Below are 17,938 nucleotides of genomic sequence, written 5' to 3' on the forward strand. Positions count from 1 at the left end.
ACCACGGCCACGCCCCCACTCTCCCCTCCCTCTCTCAGCCGCTTGCAGCGCTTGGCCCATAGAGGCGGACAAATGGTAGAGTGACGACACCCGCCGAAGAAACCCTAGCCGCTCTAGCCTTCGGAGTCTCTATGCCCGTCCCTGAGATTGGCACTAAAGAGAAGACAAGGCCAGTTCCGGTTCGTACCGGAAGTGCCCCTAGTTGGGGGTGCCGCTCTAGCTCCCTCGCGTCTATGGTCTCGCCATCCTCTTCCTCCTTGGAGGGTCGGGGGTCCGAGCCAGCGCCCCTCCCCCGCCATGGAGGCTGCTGGGTTGTTCCCCAACCGGGACCAGTGAGTATTAAACCCCCCCCAAATGCCCCATAACCTTCAGGGACCCTCTGAGCTCCATAGGAATAACTGCCAAAGACCCCCCCCCAATGTTTCAGCCCCCCTACTCCCAGGGCTCCCCCAATCTCTTTAAAAGTAGTCAAAGCCCCCCCCCCACAATTCCAGACACCCCCACCCTCTTCCTGCATCAAGGTCTCTGCCCCTTCCTCTTAACCCCCCCTTTAAAAACTGCCAAAGACCCCCCCAATATTTCAGCCCCCCTACTCCCAGGGTTCACCCCTTCTTTAAAAGTAGTCAAAGCCCTCTCCCCACAATTCCAGACACCCCCACCCTCTTCCTGCATCAAGGTCTCTGCCCCCTCCTCTTAGCCCCCCCTTTAAAAACTGCCAAAGACCCCCCCAATATTTCAGCCCCCCTACTCCCAGGGTTCACCCCCTCTTCAAAAGTAGTCAAAGCCCCCCCCCACAATTCCAGACACCCCCACCCCCTTCCTGCATCAAGGTCGCTGCCCCCTCCTCTTAACCCCCCCTTTAAAAACTGCCAAAGACCCCCCAATATTTCAGCCCCCCTACTCCCAGGGCTCACCCCTTCTTTAAAAGTAGTCAAAGCCCCCCCCCCCCACAATTCCAGACACCCCCACCCCCCTTCCTGCATCAAGGTCTCTGCCCCCTCCTCTTAACCCCCCCCTTTAAAAAGTGCCAAAACCCCCCCAATATTTCAGCCTCCCTACTCCCAGGGCTCACCCCTTCTTTAAAAGTAGTCAAAGCCCCCCCCCCACAATTCCAGACACCCCCACCCTCTTCCTGCATCAAGGTCTCTGCCCCTTCCTCTTAACCCCCCTTTAAAAACTGCCAAAGACCCCCCAATATTTCAGCCCCCCTACTCCCAGGGTTCACTGGCTAAGAGCTGATGGGAATTGTTGGCCAAAACATCTGTAGGACCACAAATGCCCCATCCCTAAACTGGGAACCCGTCCCATAAATGCACCTGGCTTAAACTTCCGTAAATCCATCCATCTTGGATGGGTCAGTTTCTCCATTACAAAGACAAAGAAAAAAGAGTTCCAGATTTAAGCTCGTGTGCGGCAAAAAAGCCCATTTTACTACATATAAAATCTACGTATCTGTAAAGATGTAGCTGTAACACAGCCTTCCTCAACCTGGGGCGCTCCAGATGTGTTGGACTGCAACTCCCAGAATGGCTGGGGCATTCTGGGAGTTGCAGTCCAACACATCTGGAGCGCCCCAGGTTGAGGAAGGCTGCGAGTGTAACACAACGTTCAGGAGTCTGGAAATTGCAGTCTTAAACCCCTGAAGGGTGACATCTTGGTAAAAGCTGTTGTAGATGCAAGCTTAACTTGCAATCCTACTCCCTAGAAACATCTCTGTGGAGGAAAGGTTTCCTTCGCATCCCGGCCCGAACGAGGAGATGAGTTCGAACCAGGACAACAACGAGAACGGAGCTCAGGGGGACAATTTTGAAGATCCGAGCCAGCTGTGGAAGGTACCGAATCCGGAAAAGGATGGAACCCAAGGAATACACCTGCAAAACATGAACAAGGATTCCAGAAGGAGCAGAAAAAATTGGGAAACTTGGCTTTGCCGCTCAGTAGCCCGGGTAAAGTATGTGACGATGGGTCGCCCTGGAGTGGTTCAGCTGGACATCAGGAAAAACTTCCTGACTGTTAGAGCAGTGCGACAATGGAATCAGTTAACGAGGGAGGTTGTGGGCTCTCCCACACTAGAGGCCTTCAAGAGGCAGCTGGACAAGCATCTGTCAGGGATACTTTAGGGTGGATTCCTGCATTGAGCAGGGGATTGGACTTGATGGCCTTGTAGGTCCCTTCCAACTCTGCTATTCTATGATTCTATGATCAGGAAAAACTTCCTGACTGTTAGAGCAGTGCGACAATGGAACCAGTGACCTAGGGAGGTTGTGGGCTCTCCCACACTAGAGGCCTTCAAGAGGCAGCTGGACAAGCATCTGTCGGGGATGCTTTAGGGTGGATTCCTGCATGGAGCAGGGGGTTGGACTCGATGGCCTTGTAGGCCCCTTCCAACTCTGCTATTCTATGCTTCTATGATTCTTTGAGGCCTTGTCCTGTCAGATGCAACCAGCCTTGTAACGAAGTCCACAAAAGTGATGTACCTACATTTTTTTAAAAAAAAACCTAGCCTGCTCCTCTGCGGCCAGCATAAAAACGTTGGATGCGGGCCTCTTAATTAATTAGTTAGTTACATTTATATCCCACAACCCTGTGAGGTAGATTAGGCTGAGAGCCAGCGACTGGCCCAAAGCCACCCAGTCGGGACTGGAACCCGGGTCTCCGGAGTAGTTCCAAAAGCCTGTTGAAATAAAGAAGTTTTTGCCTGCCTTCGAAAGTGTAGCACAGAGGGAGCCAGTCTGGCATCCCTGGGAAGGGAGTTCCAGAGCACCGGAGCAGCCACCGAGAAGGCCCTGTCCCTCCCACGTACCCATCAGGGTCTGAGAGAAAGGCCTCCCCACAAGATCTCAGAGCACAGGCAGGCTCATATGGGAGACTACGGCCTTTCAGATAATCTTTAAGCACCAAGACGCTGGCATATTAAACACTGACGCCCTACTCCGCGTTCAACTTGCCTGGCCGTGGGAGGGCCGTTGCAGGGAAGAGATGGGGGTGAATGAGGAGACGGTCCTGAAGTCCCAGCGTTGGTGGGGCTTTGTGGTGACACTAGCCAGAGGTGAGGCTTACGAGGCAATATTAGCCTATTCAATGGCCCCCTCAATTCAGCGCTTCTTGCTGGAGACATTAGGGTGTGCCTGGGCACACCCCTTGAACACGCCTATGTCCACCACTGATATGCGGGCCCTATGAAACGGAATCCTTCGGCTGAAAGAGGTTTCTATACTCCAGGGCTTGGAGATACGGCTGAAGCCTTGATTGGGTGGAGGAGGATTTTGAAGGGGGATTGATAGAGATCCGAAGTGGCCCTACGCCGGTCTCTCGGGAGGCAGTTCCAGGTGTAAGGGGCAGCGAGGGAGACACAAGGAAGTCTATTGACGGAGGAGGTGAGGTGTGTGTTTGTGGAGTTGGAGGAGCGAAGATTGGCAGGCCGGGATGCGTTTGGACCTAAGAGCAGGATGGACGATGTTTGGGTAGCCCAGTCCACGCAGGTCTTTGAAGGTAAGGATAAGAAGTCCTGGCCAGATTTGGGAGCGGGCCTGCAGCCAGCGTAGGGATTTTAAAGGGAGGAGGCGGAGTGGTGAGAGACGACTGTGGCTTTAGCCGCTGAGCGCCGGAGAGATGGAATAGCGTTGTCTTTCTCTCATTGAAGGAGCGTCCGGAGTTATGTGCCTATGGTTCACAGTGCCTCTACAAGCACGACATCCAGGAATTCTTGGCCATGAAGCCACCGGACCTCGGAGACCGGTGCGTGGCCTTTGAGACATTCGGCAAGTGTCCCTCCGGCGTCGCCTGCCGGTTCTCCAAAGCCCACTTGGGAGAGGACTACAAAAACCTTGTCAACGTGGACCTTTGGAAGCAGTGGGAAGGGAAGCAAGTGAAGAACAGACTCTCGGAGGAACTTTTCAAGAAGGTGCAAACGACAAAGTTTTCCTTGGACCGTTTCGTGGAGTACATGTTGGCCGCGCCCATGTCCCGCTGCGCAGAGGGGCCCGGGGGTCACGCGTCGGCGGACACCACAGCGGTCCGAACGTCCGGCACCGTGACAGACGAAGATATCGTGAGACTGAGACCGTGCGAGAAACGAAAGGTACGGGACCCGTCCGTTTGCTGCGGAGCGCGACGGCGCGATCTGGGCGTAGAAACTTATTTTTCGCCTCCGCCTTGGTTCGAGCACTGTTCTTTTTAAGGCGCCGACCTCTAGATGTGGATTTGCCTCCTTCGCCCCTCACTATTTCTCTCTTTTCCCTCGTAGCTGGATTTCCGCGACAAGCTGTACCTGTCCCCATTAGAAAAGGTAGGTTAGTGGACTCCTGACTTATCGTTCTCTTTTATTTGTTTTAACCGCTCTTTTGCTGTGTGTGATTTTTATGGCTTCCAAAGTTTTAAACTGATTTTTTTTTAAAAAAAAAATGTTGTAAGCCGCCTGGTGAGAGCTTCTGCCGTGGACGGCGGCCGAGAAAGGTTTAAAACAGCGGTTCTCATCCTGTGGGTCGTGACCCCTTTGGGGGTCGAACGACCCTTTCACAGGGGTCGCCTAAGATCATCGGAAAACACATATTTCCGATGGTCATTTATTTGTAATAAGAAATAAATATTTCACAGTATATAATTGCATATTGTTTTTGTGAACAATACGTGTGGCGCAGAGCGGTAAAGCAGCAGTTTCTGCAGCCGAAACTCTCCCCACGGCCTGAGTTCGATCCCAGCGGAAGCTGGTTTCAGGCAGCCGGCTCGGGTCGACTCAGCCTTCCATCCTCCCGAGGTCGGTAAAATGAGTACCCAGTTAGCTGGGGGAAAGGAAATCACGGCCGGGGAAGGCAACGGCGAACCACCCCGCTATAAGGCCTGCCAAGAAAACGTCAGCGAAAGCTGGTGTCCCTCCAAGAGTCAGCAATGACTCAGTGCTTGCACGAGAGGTTCCTTTCCTTTCCTTTGTGATTAATCACTATGCTTTAATTACGTTCAATTTGTAACAATGAAAATACATCCCGCACATCAGATATTTACATTACGATTCATAACAGTAGCAAAATTACAGTTATGAAGTGGCAACGAAAATAATTTTATGGTTGGAGGGGGGTCACCACAACATGAGGAATTGTATTAAAGGGTCGCAGCATTAGGAAGGTTGAGAACCACTGGTTTACAATAAAATGTTTTAAGTAAATACGCTGCCTGTAGCCAGAAAAGCAAGGGGGGGAACTCTGAACGGGATGCGGGAGGGTCAGGAAACGATTCTCGCCACCTCCTGTCCCCACGGCCCTCCCCCTGGCCTCATGGGGACTGAGGCGCTGTTTCCGCTCAGTGCAGGGATCCAGGCCGGTCCCTGCTTGGATACCTTAGCATCCACACAGGTCTTGTCCTCACGCCGCTCTGCCTCGCATCTCGCTTCTGGGTTTCAGTTCAGCAAAATCCCGTTTCGGAGGATATGCAAGCAGTTCGGGGCCGACATCACCTGCACGGAGAAGTTGATGTGCGATCATTTGATTAACGGGAAGATGCCTCCGTGGACGCGGCTGGAGCGGCACCACACGGAAGATGTCTTTGGCGTCCAGGTAGATCGATGCCGACAGGGCAGGGAGAAGGGAGCGTAGGGATACAAGTAGCACTGCTGGATCAGACCACGCATGATCCACCATGCCCAGAATTCAAGAACCCCTCCCCCATCCAGAGGTATTCAGAGGTCATAGAATCCTAGAATTGTAGAGTTGGAAGGGGCCTCTAAGGCGTCGAGTCCAACCCCCTGCTCAATGCAGGAATCCACCCTACAGCATCCCTGACAGATGCTTGTCCAGCTGCCTCTTGAATGCCACTAGTGTGGGAGAGCCCACCACCTCCCTAGGTCACTGGTTCCATTGTTGTACTGCTCTAACAGTCAGGAAGTTTTTCCTGGTGCTTTGTCGTACTGCTCTAACTGCCAGGAAGTTTTTCCTGATGTCCAGCCATGTCCTGCACTCTGCAGTGATCGAGAAGGAATCCTAGCCCTCCTCTGTGGCTTGCATCTGAACATAGACTTCCACTCATAGCTCTTAGTACTAAGATTCTAGCATTTACACAGCGCCTACAATGCTCTGCGTGCTATAGAGCTATTAATAGTCAGGACTGCCGCTGCCCTCTTAAGACACAGTGCAAAAAGAAAGAGGCACGCGGGGAAGGAAGACGTGAGCCAGTTTTAGAGCGGCTGCTCTTTCATTGGCCGAAGGAGGTGGCCCGTGTGGTCTTGCCTTTGCCGGGAAGTAGTCTCCAAAGTAGTCCTCGGCCCTAGCCAACGGCAGAGGCTGGTCCGAGCATCACTTCTGTTCTGCAGTTGCCAGAGCTGAGCACTCTTCCTGGCCAGGAAGGAAGGGATCCATCTCCCTGCATTAATAGAAGTATGGCTTCCAAATCACGTGAGGTCCTGGTTCCTCTCTTTTCGGCCCTAGTTAGGCCTCATCTAGAGTATTGCGTCCAGTTCTGGGCTCCACAATTCAAGAAGGACGCAGACAAGCTGGAGCGTGTTCAGAGGAGGGCAACCAGGATGATCAGGGGTCTAGAAACAAAGCCCTATGAAGAGAGACTGAAAGAACTGGGCATGTTTAGCCTGGAGAAGAGGAGACGGAGGGGAGACATGAGAGCACTCTTCAAATACTTGAAAGGTTGTCACACAGAGGAGGGCCAGGATCTCTTCTCGATCCTCCCAGAGTGCAGGACACGGAATAACGGCCTCAAGTTAAAGGAAGCCAGATTCCGGCTGGACATCAGGAAAAACTTCCTGACTGTTAGAGCAGTGCGACAGTGGAATCAGTGACCTAGGGAGGTGGTGGGCTCTCCCACACTAGAGTCATTCAAGGGGCAGCTGGACAAGCATCTGTCAGGGATGCTTTAGGGTGGATTCCTGCATTGAGGAGGGGGTTGGACTCGATGGCCTTGTAGGCCCCTTCCAACTCCGCTATTCTATGATTCTATGTTCTTCCGCTGGCCAATAGATGGAACCCCCTTGAGTGCCTCCTAGCCCTTGGCTAATAACCCTCGCTGGCCTTCTCCTCCAGGACTCTGATTCGTCCCCTTTTTAAGCAGTCTTAGCCAGGGGCCGTCACCAGCTCTGGCAAACAGAAAAAGGCGGAAAGAGCAGAGCTACTGCACTCGGGGGGTAGCGGTTGTGCCTCTCGTCTCCTTAGGCGGCACGTGCGCAAGACGGGCTTCCGTGCATTCGCAGCCGGGGTGACCCTTGGCCTCTCTGTCCCTCTGCAGCTGATCGACACGGCGCCGACCGACATGATCCGATGCGCGGAGCTGATCCAACAGACCGTCGAAGTCGACTTTATGGAAGTCTGCGTCGATAACACCAGCCACATGTTACACAATGAGGTAGCGTTGTCGCATCCCTACGGCTTTCTGAAGTCTTCTGGTATTGGCACTGGGACGGCCACCAATCTGGATGGCTTCAAAAGGGGGTTGGATCAATTCCTGGAGGCGAAGAAGGCTATCCATGGCTACTAGCCCTGATGGCTGTGTGCTATCTCCAGTATTCGAGGCAATAAGCCTGTGTGAACCAGTTGCTGGGGAACATGGGCGGGAGGGTGCTGTTGCACCATGTCCTGCTGGTTCATCCCTGGCCGATGGCTGGTCGGCCCCTGTGTGAACAGAGTGCTGGACTAGATGGACCCTTGGTCTGATCCAGCCTCAGGGCTCCTCTGATATCCTGATGTCCTGCAAGGCAGACCAAGGTGCAGTCCGCTTCCTCTGACTTAACTGGCCACGGTCTCCTTATTCCCCCAAACTCTTAGCCAGGCGCGCTCGAGAGCTGCAGGAATTAATTTGAGAAGGAGGAAGCACTTTTCGCAACCTCTGTCTCATGTCAGACCTCTTACTCTTCCTTCAAATATTCTACAGCCAGGAGATTTAAAACACTTTTACAGGGTGACAGGTTTTTTTTAGAAACGTGTCTTTCAATGTGCGTGGAAAATGGCTTCCTTGGATTGGTGAGAAATGATGATAATAACCCCTAGATTCTGGGAATCTAATGCTCCCGTTTCTGGGATCCCAAGAAATTTTCCTGAACAAAATCCCTAGATTCCAGGAATGTAATGCTCCGTTTCTCTGGCCAGAAGCCACAGAGAAAAACTTCCTGACTGTTAGAGCAGTACGACAATGGAACCAGTGACCTAGGTAGGTTGTGGGCTCTCCCACACTAGAGGCCTTCAAGAGGCAGCAGGACAACCCTCTGTCAGGGATGCTTTAGGGTGGCTTCCTGCATTGAGCAGGGGGTTGGACTCGATGGCCTTGTAGGCCCCTTCCAACTCTGATTCTATAGGTGAGAAGAGGAAAGCTCCTCTGGGTTGGAAGGCTAGGAGAAGGTGCCTTTGATCTGTCCATATCTGCTTCATCCTCCGCTCTTTCTCTTCCTAGGGTGAGGGCAGTAAGGAACTGGACCACAACTTTAGATGGAAGCTCGAAGGCATGAACTATGTACGTCGTGGGTCTTCTCTCGGCTGTGCTGGGTTATTTGTTTGTTTGTCTATTAGTTACATTTATATCTGGCCTCTTCATCGGAGGAGCCCAAAGCGGCATACATGATCCTCCTCTCCACTCTATCCTCACAACAACCCTTTGAGGTAGGTCAGGCTGAGAGTTAGTGACTGGCCTACCCAGCAAGCTTCCTGCCCGAGCGGGGATCGGGCACAAAGGACTTTCTGTAACTGTTCTAACCTTCGTCGTACCTACTTTGAATAACTTTGTGTCATCTGCAGCTCTGCTGCAATACCAGGCTATAGTTCTCTCAGGCCAACGGAAGATCTCTCCCTGGTTTGGGCTTCTCCTCTTCTCAAGCGGACAAGTGTAGGGCTTCTCATGCCTCCACTGGAGGAAACCTCCTCGAAGGAGGAACTAGATCTCCCAGAGATCAAGAGCAGCCCAGAACAGTCCATGTCAGAACACCAGGTGGAGCCTGGTCTCTCAGGGGAGGTGGCCTCAGGTCCGTCCCTGCGAGGGGCAGGGGACTCCATTGCTAACACAGAGGAGCGTGGCTGCCCTCAAAAGGCAGGCGAATCGGGCTCCTTTGAGCAGGAGTGCTTGATTCCAAAGGGGCACTCCTCCACAGGAAAGGACTCCTCTTGCCAGAGGGCTCTCATTTGCTATAGCTGAGCCTTGAGTAGGGCTCAGGAGGCTCTGGCTACATTAGCCTTCATTTTCAGCCTAGCTGGTGCTGGAAGCAACGCCATTGCTGCAACGCCTGCATCTTGACCTTGACTCGTATTTGGATCTCTGTGTTCACGGCTTGTGGACTTCTGCCTGGCACCGCCTTTCTGGAGCTCTGATTATACTTGTTTGATGCCCCGTCGTTCGGCTCTCCTTTTCCGGAAAAAAAACATGTTTGCCTGGTAATCCGTCTTTGCCTAGTTTAGACTCACCCAGCCGAAGCGGGACAAAGCTCCGCTTCCCTCAGCTGTGCAGGGGATAGGCCTTCGGCGTCCGGTCCCCAAACCCACCACTGACCCGCAACGAGTGATTACCACTGATTCTGCCATTCCTTTGCTCCCACCTTAAGGAGCCTTTGGGGGAAAGGTTCGGTCAGAAAGCTTTCCGAAGAAGCATGTATTTTGTCAAGCATGGAATGGATTCCTGAAGCCCCCTTTTGCCCCCGTCTTCTCACTCTTTCTCTCCCTCCCTCCCTCCCTCCTCCAGGTCCTGGATGTTCCGTTGGCCTTGAAGATGTGCACTGGTAACAGCCAAAGGCTGTTGCCTCAACAAATAATTCCCAGCCTCCGGGACTGCGGAGTCTCTTTGGTCACGGTATGGTAATCTCCTTGCCCCTTCCGGGACACCTATTCAGAGGAAGGATTTGACTTTGGTTTTACGCACCCCGTTTCACCAGCGCCGCTCCAGTGGCCTTACTGGGTATAAGGCAGGTCTCCTACATCCCCCTTGTGCCAGTTACATCACCGGGCCTGAATTTGATCCCAGCGGAAGCTGGTTTCAGGCAGCCGGCTCGGGTCGACTCAGCCTTCCATCCTCCCGAGGTCGGTAAAATGAGTACCCAGTTAGCTGGGGAAAAGGTAATAATGGCCGGGGAAGGCAATGGCAAACCACCCCGCTATAAGGCCTGCCAAGGAAACATCGGCGAAAGCTGGTGTCCCTCCAAGGGTCAGTAATGACTCAGTGCTTGCACGAGAGGTTCCTTTCCTTTCCAAGCAAAACCATAGCTACGGCTCCCCTCATTTAGAAAAAAAGGGGTACCCTGCCTTTCTGCCTGTATGCCCCGGCCGTGTTCTTTCAGGTTTTTTATTTATTTATTATTATTTTATTTATTGCATTTGTATACCGCCCTGTAGCCGAAGCTCTCAGGATAACCAAGTAACTTACAGCACGTTCAGGCGTACCCAATAAAGGTGGACCAGACCACGAAGGCTTCCTGTACAAAGCCATCGACCGGTCTGGACCCTGACCTGGGTGCGAAAGCAACTTCTATAGCATACTGGTCTTGGCACAGTGGCCAAGTTAAGCAAGTGATTGATTACTGGGATTATATAATAAGGCACTCTTTCTCAGCCTAGGGTGCTATAGCACTTACTGGCATTACTGATAGGTAAGACACTTCTTGGCATAAATTAGGGCGATCTTCTTGGCACAGATGAGATCACAACTGATTGATGGGGCGTCTTGGCATAGCTTCTGAACAGAGCAACTCTGGAGTGTAAGCTCGTTAGTAGGTACCAGGCTCGTTAAGCCATGCAGATAAGGTACCAGGTGCCTCATGAGCGCACTTTTTTCATTGACCGTGCTTCTGACCCATTTTTTCCCATCAGTCAGAAAGAGGCTTGCAAAACAATACAGAAAATAGCAAATTGCTATGTTAGAAGCAGCAGCAGCAGCTACTACCCATAAGCCTTTGAGAGTAGCCATTGCCTGCCGGCTTGTGGGCCTACGCCACCAGGTCTCCATCACTGGCCTGGTTCAGACGACACTCTGGGCTTTGTGGTTCGCTTAACCATGTTCAGCTGTGGTTAATGCTAACCACATGCGGAATGCTTGCCGACAACACTTTTAACCCCTTTGTGGTTAAGTTTTCCTTAACCACACACACTAACCACAAAGTGGCTAGTGCAGCACCTGATTCCTCCAACTGATCCACCCTGCATCCCAGCAGTCCTAGCGTTAGGAGCCCTGGCAGTTACGGTCGTCATTGTAGAACAGGCACCAAGGAAATCAGCACTTACATGCCTGCATCGTCCCATTTTGCTTTCTGCATCGCTTTCATGGCTAACCCTACTGCCCCTGTTTTGGGAGAAGGTGTTTCAGGTAATCGATCAGAATCAGATTCAGAATGAGAAGACGCAGCGCCAGACACCAGCCAGCCTGGACCAGTGGGGGAGGAAGCTCTCACGGGCGATTCCCCAGCTGGGAGTCAGCCCTCTCCAGAGCTTACCTCCTCAAGGCCAAATCCTACATACTCAGGGGGAAGTGAGTTTACTTGCGAAGGAGAGCGCCCCGACAAGCTAGCTGATGCTAGGGTCCACCGGAAGCTGAAACGCACAGAGCGGAAGAAAGCTCACTTGCCACGGAGTGTGTAGGATTTGGCCTTGAGGAGATAAGCTCTGAAGAGGTCTGACTCCCAGCTGGAGCATCGCCCGTGAGAGCTTCCTCCCCCACTGGTCCAGGCTGGCTGGTGTCTGGTGCCGCCGCCTCTATTTCTGATTCTGATGGATTACTTGAAACACCTTCTCCCAAAACAGGGGCAGTAGGGTTAGCCGTGACAATTGCCATGCCTGCTATACCTCTACAGTCAACACAGGGGAGGCGGAAGCCTTCCAGGACGGCTGCACCATCAGGCAGCGGCACCACAATAATCACAACCTGAGGGGTGTAATGGCGCTTCCATGAAGGAGGAGAAACGGATGCTTCGTATGGGGAAATTGCAAGCGGGGATTTTGAAAGCTCTGCTGTAAGCATGTTCTAGCTCGCTGGCTAGAGTGGCCCCACCTAGTTAGGCAACTCTGTACGGGAAGCTCTGTGCCTTAACCCCTAAACCACAGACACGTGTCAGACAACACTTTTAGCCATGGTTAGTGGGCCTAACCACAATGTGGTTAACGGGGCAGATGGTTCGGGGAAAATGTGTGTCGGACAACACTGTTAACCATGGTGAAGCATTCCGTTAAACCATGGTTTAGCGTGTCGTCTGAATGGGGCCACTCAGGGCGGTCTCAGCAGTGCCTCTGGGATGCCTATTGCCTGCTCCTGCCCTCTGGCCAGACACACACACACACACACACACACGGAGTTACGTCGCCTCTGATCCGACAGGTGCTGTGCACCATATATGCCGACGGACCTCTCTCCCCTGCGTTCCGACCCCCAAAGGCCCCCAAAGCGCTGTGTTTTCGTGCATGGATCTGTGGCCCAGGAGCCAACTGTAATTTCTCTAACCTTCCCAGCTTTACGGCCAAACGAAACTGAAGAAGAATAAAAAGAAGTCTGTAGACTTGGGTTACATCGCGGACTGTGCCCGGATCGCCAGCCCCATGCCTCTTTTCGGTAGGTGGCTTTGGGTCAGCGCCTCTTAGGTTCCGCGGGCGGATTTCAGCCGCTTCATGCCGGCTCCTGGCTTTTTTCCTGCCGGATCCGATACGGCAAGATAAATATTTTGCATTTGGGGGCGGCTCGCTCTAGTTTGGGCTTAGCTGGTTGGCCCCTCCTGTCTCCGCCACGCCGTCGTCCTCTCCTGCTCCAGCCCCGCTCTCTAGCTGTGCCATTTCTGTGCTGTCTTGGAAGATGCAACCCAGCCACGCACCCCCTGTCTTTGCTTCCCCCCTTCCACAACGCCAGAACTCGGAGTGGCTCAATGAAGTAGGGTCTGAGGAGAGCAAGGAAAGTCCATCACGTAATGCACGGAACTCACTGCCGCAAGAGATAGTGATGGCTTCAACTAATGGACCAAGTCGAGGAGGAGGAGGAGAGGTTTTTCCCTTGGCTATGAGCCACGATAGCTAAACAGAAACTCCCCTCTTCAGAGGCAGCCGATCTTTGAATGCCGGCTGTTAGGGGGCCACAGCAGAGAAGGCCTCTTCTCTTCAGGCCCTGAGCGTGGGCTTCCCTGGGATTCTGGGCTGGATGGGGCCACCGAATTCTGACCCAGCAGTGCTCCTCCATTTTGTACATGGGCCTGACACCAAGGAGACCACAGAGGACCACGCCCCAACTCATTCCTTCCTGGCTCCTCCTTTATCACCCACACCTGCCACAAGTAAGAAACCCATCTTGTGTTTCCGCTTTTTATTGACCCCTGGCTTCTTCCTTCCTTCCTTCCTTCTGGTGCAGGAAACAGGGATATTTACTCTTTCGAAGACTTTAATCTAGCCATGGCGAGCGGAGTTTCGGGGGTGTTGATTACTAGGTAAGTGTCTCCTCCTCAGCCCCCTTTTCTTCTTCCATGTGGTTTTAAATAAAAGCATGGAAAATATGTCCCCTGCGAAGGAGGATTTCCCATATACAAGGGGTCTTTTCTTTCCTTTTTCAAGTCGCTTTCATGTCGGAACAGATATTTCTTGTTTTAATTATTGTTCGGGTTCTTGTTCTTTTCAGGAGACCTTTTCAGGGAACCTTTTCAGGGAGACTTGTTAGGTACTCTTGAGTCTGTAGTGCTCTCTGTATTTATGGTACTTACGTTCTAGGAAATTTGAGAGTCAGTGTAGTGAGTGGTGTCTTTAGGGTGTGGTGGGCACGTAGTGGAAGTATATTAATCAATACTGATAATAAAGAAAGTTCAAGAGTGATTGTGTGAGAATAAGGAAAGCGCGAGTGTGTATGAGTGACCGGATTGTATGGAAGGTTTCAAAAAGGTTTTTAAATGTTGTTTGAAACAAAGCTTATGAACTTTTAAAAATACATTTTGATTGTTTTGTTTTTAAAACTACCACAAAAATCCCACGTGTCTGTTTGGCGTTTATCATCTTAAGTTTACACATTTAACACCCACTCTGACAATCGTTCACCTAAGCAGATATAACTCACAGTGCATTATTATATATATTAAAATCCTTCTCCATTTTAAACCCCTTTCTCCACATAGTTTAGAGGAAGGTGGGCTTTATCCTTTGCCTCAGGCGTATCAAGCGGTGGTGCTTGGCTTGAGCAGGGAGTAGCCTCGGCCGGGTCTGGTGTTCAGAGCCTGTGTCGCCCCATAATAAGTGGTGGCAGATGGGAGGTCTGGTGTTCAGAGCCTGTCGTGGCATAAGAAGTTTTAAGTTTTAAGCGTTTGTAACCACCGCCTCTGGCAGAAATCCCTCTAGAGTGGCTGACCCTCATCTTCATATTAATGGCCAAGTCTTCCTGTGTTCAGGCGCAAAAACCCGGAGCTGCTTTTCGTCAGAGCAGCCATGGCTCAGTGTTGGAGCACCTGCCTTGCGTGCCCAAGGTACCGGGTTCGAACCCTGGCATCTCCGGCTAGGTCTGTTTCCAGACCCCTGATCGGAACGGAACGGGTCTCCCAACCCGTGCAAAGCTGAGTTGAGTCTGCTAGTAAATCGTACAACGTAATATGATCACACCTCCCCCTGCAAAAAAAAATATATTAAAAGGTGGAACGATTGCACGGTGAAAGGACAGCCTGTCGTCATCTGAAAGGATGGCTTTGCGTGGAATGAGTCCCCCGGGCTAACGCAGAGATCTGTTTATTTGGAACTGAGCGTTTCCAAAGGGTGTGTGTGTCTGCTTCCAGTTTCTAGCTGATGTCCTTCACCTTTCTCCCCCCCCCCCCCACCCAGGGAGGCTCTGATCAAGCCGTGGATCTTCACTGAAATCAAAGAGCAGCGGCATTGGGACATCTCGGCGCGGGAGAGGCTCGAAATGCTGAACGATTTCATTAAGCACAGCCTGGAGTTCTGGGGGTCGGACGATGCCAACGTGGAGAGGATCCGGCAGTCCCTGCTGGAATGGCTCTCGTACCTGTGCAGGTAGGGTGCTCCTCTCCATCGCTTCTGGCTAAGCTCCTGGGTTTCCGTGGCGGGCGGGCATTCTGCTTACCTGGGTTCAAATTAGGACCCTGCGCACGCCGGCAGGTGAAGTGTGAGGCAGGCTCAAAGGACTGCAGACTCAAGATTTGTCACTGAAATTAAACGGTGTACCCTCAGTACAGGAAAGGCTCGGGTCCAGGTTATCCTCCCTTACAATCCTGCCCGTGCTTTAAGACCTTCAGGGGAAGCCCTTCTCTCGCTCCCACCACCATCATAGGCACACCTGGTGGGAACGCGGGACAGGGCCTTCTCGGTGGCTGCTCCAGTGCTCTAGAACTCTCTTTCCAGGGAAGCGAAACTGGCTCTTACCCTGGTGTGCTTCCAGAGGCAGGCAAAGGCTTTTCTGTTCCGGCAGGCCTTTGGCAAATAATCTGGACCTCCGTCTGCGCCAAGGACTTTTAAAATTGTCATTTTAAATGTTTTAATATTGGACTATATTTAATAATTTTTTAACTTTTGTATGTTTCTATTTATAGGTTTTTCATGTATATGTTTTAAATTTTGTGATGTCGCCTTGAGGCCTAGCATTGGGCAAAAGGCAGGATATAAATAAATAGAATCATAGATAGAATCATAGAATCATGTCGTACTGCTCTAACAGTCAGGATATTTTTCCTGACGTCCAGCTGGAATCTGGCTTCCTGTCACTTGAGCCCGTTATTCCGTGTCCTGCACTCTGGGAGGATCGAGAAGAGATCCTGGCCCTCCTCTGTGTGACAACCTTTCAAGTCTTTGAAGAGTGCTACCATGTCTCCCCTCAATCTTCTCTTGTCCAGGCTAAACATGCCCAGTTCTTTCAGCATATCGCTCCCTCTGGTTCATGCGAACAAGTATTCCATCAAGCCCTCTGGACCCCTTAAAGCACTACGTGATGGTTCAGAGTTATTGGCCGTATCAACAGGGTTAAAATCGCACCGGTGCTGAGCAGTGTTGTCCACCCCTTTCTTTCCCGCTGGGCAGGTATGTTCCCGTTGGCACGGTGGAGCACCTGCCTCCGAACATCAACGACAAGCCCGGCCCATACGTGTACGGAGACTACTTGGAGAACCTAATGGCCAGCCAAGAAAAGGAAGACTGGATTAAGATCAGGTGAAAGGTCCTGCGGGTTCTCAAAAGTGTTGTTTGTTGCACCTGAAAGACGAAGGGGGCAAGGTCCTATGCGATGATTCTGAGCCCCCGAATCCAGAGCCTTAACGGTCATTCCATGCAGGGTGGGAGGAGACGTTATTCACCTCCTTGGCCTCCTGCTCTGCATTTTTTGCTGGCTGGGCTTTTCCCCGCTCCTGGTGAAGGCATTTCGGAGCAGGAGGGAAGGACACTGTAGGAGGCTCAGGATAGCTCGGACCGTGGCCTCTCCAGACTCCTCCCCTCAAACCGAAACGCCCCCCCTTTTCCCTCCCCTTTCCACGTCTGCATGTTGCGGCCTCCTCCCACCTCCTCTTCCGTGGGGCGTCTCCCCTCCACCACGAAGAGATCAAAACCCTTGGAGGATTCTCGCAAAAGCGCGGCACTGGAAACTCTAAAACAGATGCGTGTACAAATATTTCCCCCTCTCTTTCTTTTCTCCTTTCAGCAACATGTTTCTGGGTCCCAGGCCTGAATGATTCATTTTTCCAGCCAACATATAATGGAGGGCCGCGTCCACGAAGGAAGTCAGCGTTCGCACGCCGTGGGGCGTTTCTTTTCTTCCTGCTTTGAATACATTTTTTAAACCGGTGCATTCTTCATTTGGTCCTAAATTCTAAAGTTTCCTCTTGTCCGGGAGGTTTTGAGGTCTACTTGCATTTCTTTTTGCCTGTAAGAGGTGTTGAAGCTCAGCTGTGCCCCCAATATTGACCTGGGCTGCCTGGGGGATCTCACCAGCAACCTCGCGTCCTCACCAGATCCCTGGAGCGCAGGCATAGACGTCAGACTGCTAGAGCGGCACGCCGTGGAGGCTTCGGGTCCAGACCACAATTGCACCTTCCCTTCTTAGCTATAGTCAACATTACCTAAAGAAGATCATCGAGATACGAAGGGCCGGAGCAGCGACGCCGAGAACCAAATTAAACCAGAAGTTTTGACCGATGTATCACTCCGACGTTTCGTCTGTCTGTAGGCACAAAGGGCAGCGCTTAATAAAAAAATATCCCACCCCATAATTTTCTGGCATTATATCATAGAATCATAGAATAGCAGAGTTTGACGGGTCCTACAAGGCCATCGAGTCCAACCCCCTGCTCAATGCAGGAATCCACCCTAAAGCATCCCTGACAGGTGGTTGTCCAGCTGCCTCTTGAAGGCCTCTAGGGTGGGAGAGCCCACCACCTCCCTAGGTAACTGATTCCACCGTCGCACTGCTCTAACAGTTAGGAAGTTTTTCCTGATGTCCAGCTGGAATCTGGTTTCCTTTAACTTGAGCCCGTTATTCCGTGTCCTGCACTCTGGGAGGATCGAGAAGAGATCCTGGCCCTCCTCTGTGCGACAACCTTTCAAGCATTTGAAGAGTGCTCTCATGTCTCCCCTCAATCTTCTCTTCTCCAGGCTAAACAGGCCCAGTTCTTTCTGTCTCTCTTCATAGGGCTTTGTTTCCAGACCCCTGATCATCCTGGTTGCCCTCCTCTGAACACACTCCAGCTTGTCTGCGTCCTTCTTGAAGTGTGGAGCCCAGAACTGGACGCAATACTCTAGAGGAGGCCTAACCAGGGCTGAATAGAGAGGAACCAGGACCTCGCGTGATTTGGAAGCCATACTTCTATTAATGCAGGGAGATGGATCCCTTCCTTCCTGGCCAGGAAGAGTGCTCAGCTCTGGCAACTGCAGAACAGAAGTGATGCTCGGACCAGCCTCTGCCGTTGGCTAGGGCCGAGGACTACTTCGGAGAGGCTTTTTCTGCCCCCCAGGTCCCGGCAAAGGCAAGACCACACGGGCCACCTCCTTCGGCCAATGAAAGAGCAGCCGCTCTAAAACTGGCT

At 52.1% G+C, this 17,938-nt stretch overlaps 1 protein-coding gene across 1 annotated transcript; it reads left to right on the plus strand.

Annotated features, from left to right (window-relative positions):
- The first annotated feature begins 203 nt into the window (after positions 1-203).
- On the plus strand, positions 204-17,125 carry LOC134412917 (tRNA-dihydrouridine(47) synthase [NAD(P)(+)]-like). The gene is made up of 13 exons (XM_063146887.1): positions 204-332; positions 1,706-1,946; positions 3,644-4,081; positions 4,247-4,288; positions 5,397-5,549; positions 7,225-7,341; positions 8,383-8,442; positions 9,658-9,765; positions 12,408-12,507; positions 13,291-13,366; positions 14,736-14,924; positions 15,945-16,073; positions 16,558-17,125. Exons 1-13 carry the CDS (start codon positions 298-300, stop codon positions 16,586-16,588), a joined length of 1,719 nt encoding a protein of 572 aa, XP_063002957.1. The 5' UTR covers positions 204-297; the 3' UTR covers positions 16,589-17,125.
- Positions 17,126-17,938: the final 813 nt, after the last annotated feature.

Source organism: Elgaria multicarinata, chromosome 23 (assembly GCF_023053635.1).
Source record: "Elgaria multicarinata webbii isolate HBS135686 ecotype San Diego chromosome 23, rElgMul1.1.pri, whole genome shotgun sequence".
NCBI lineage: Eukaryota > Metazoa > Chordata > Lepidosauria > Squamata > Anguidae > Elgaria > Elgaria multicarinata.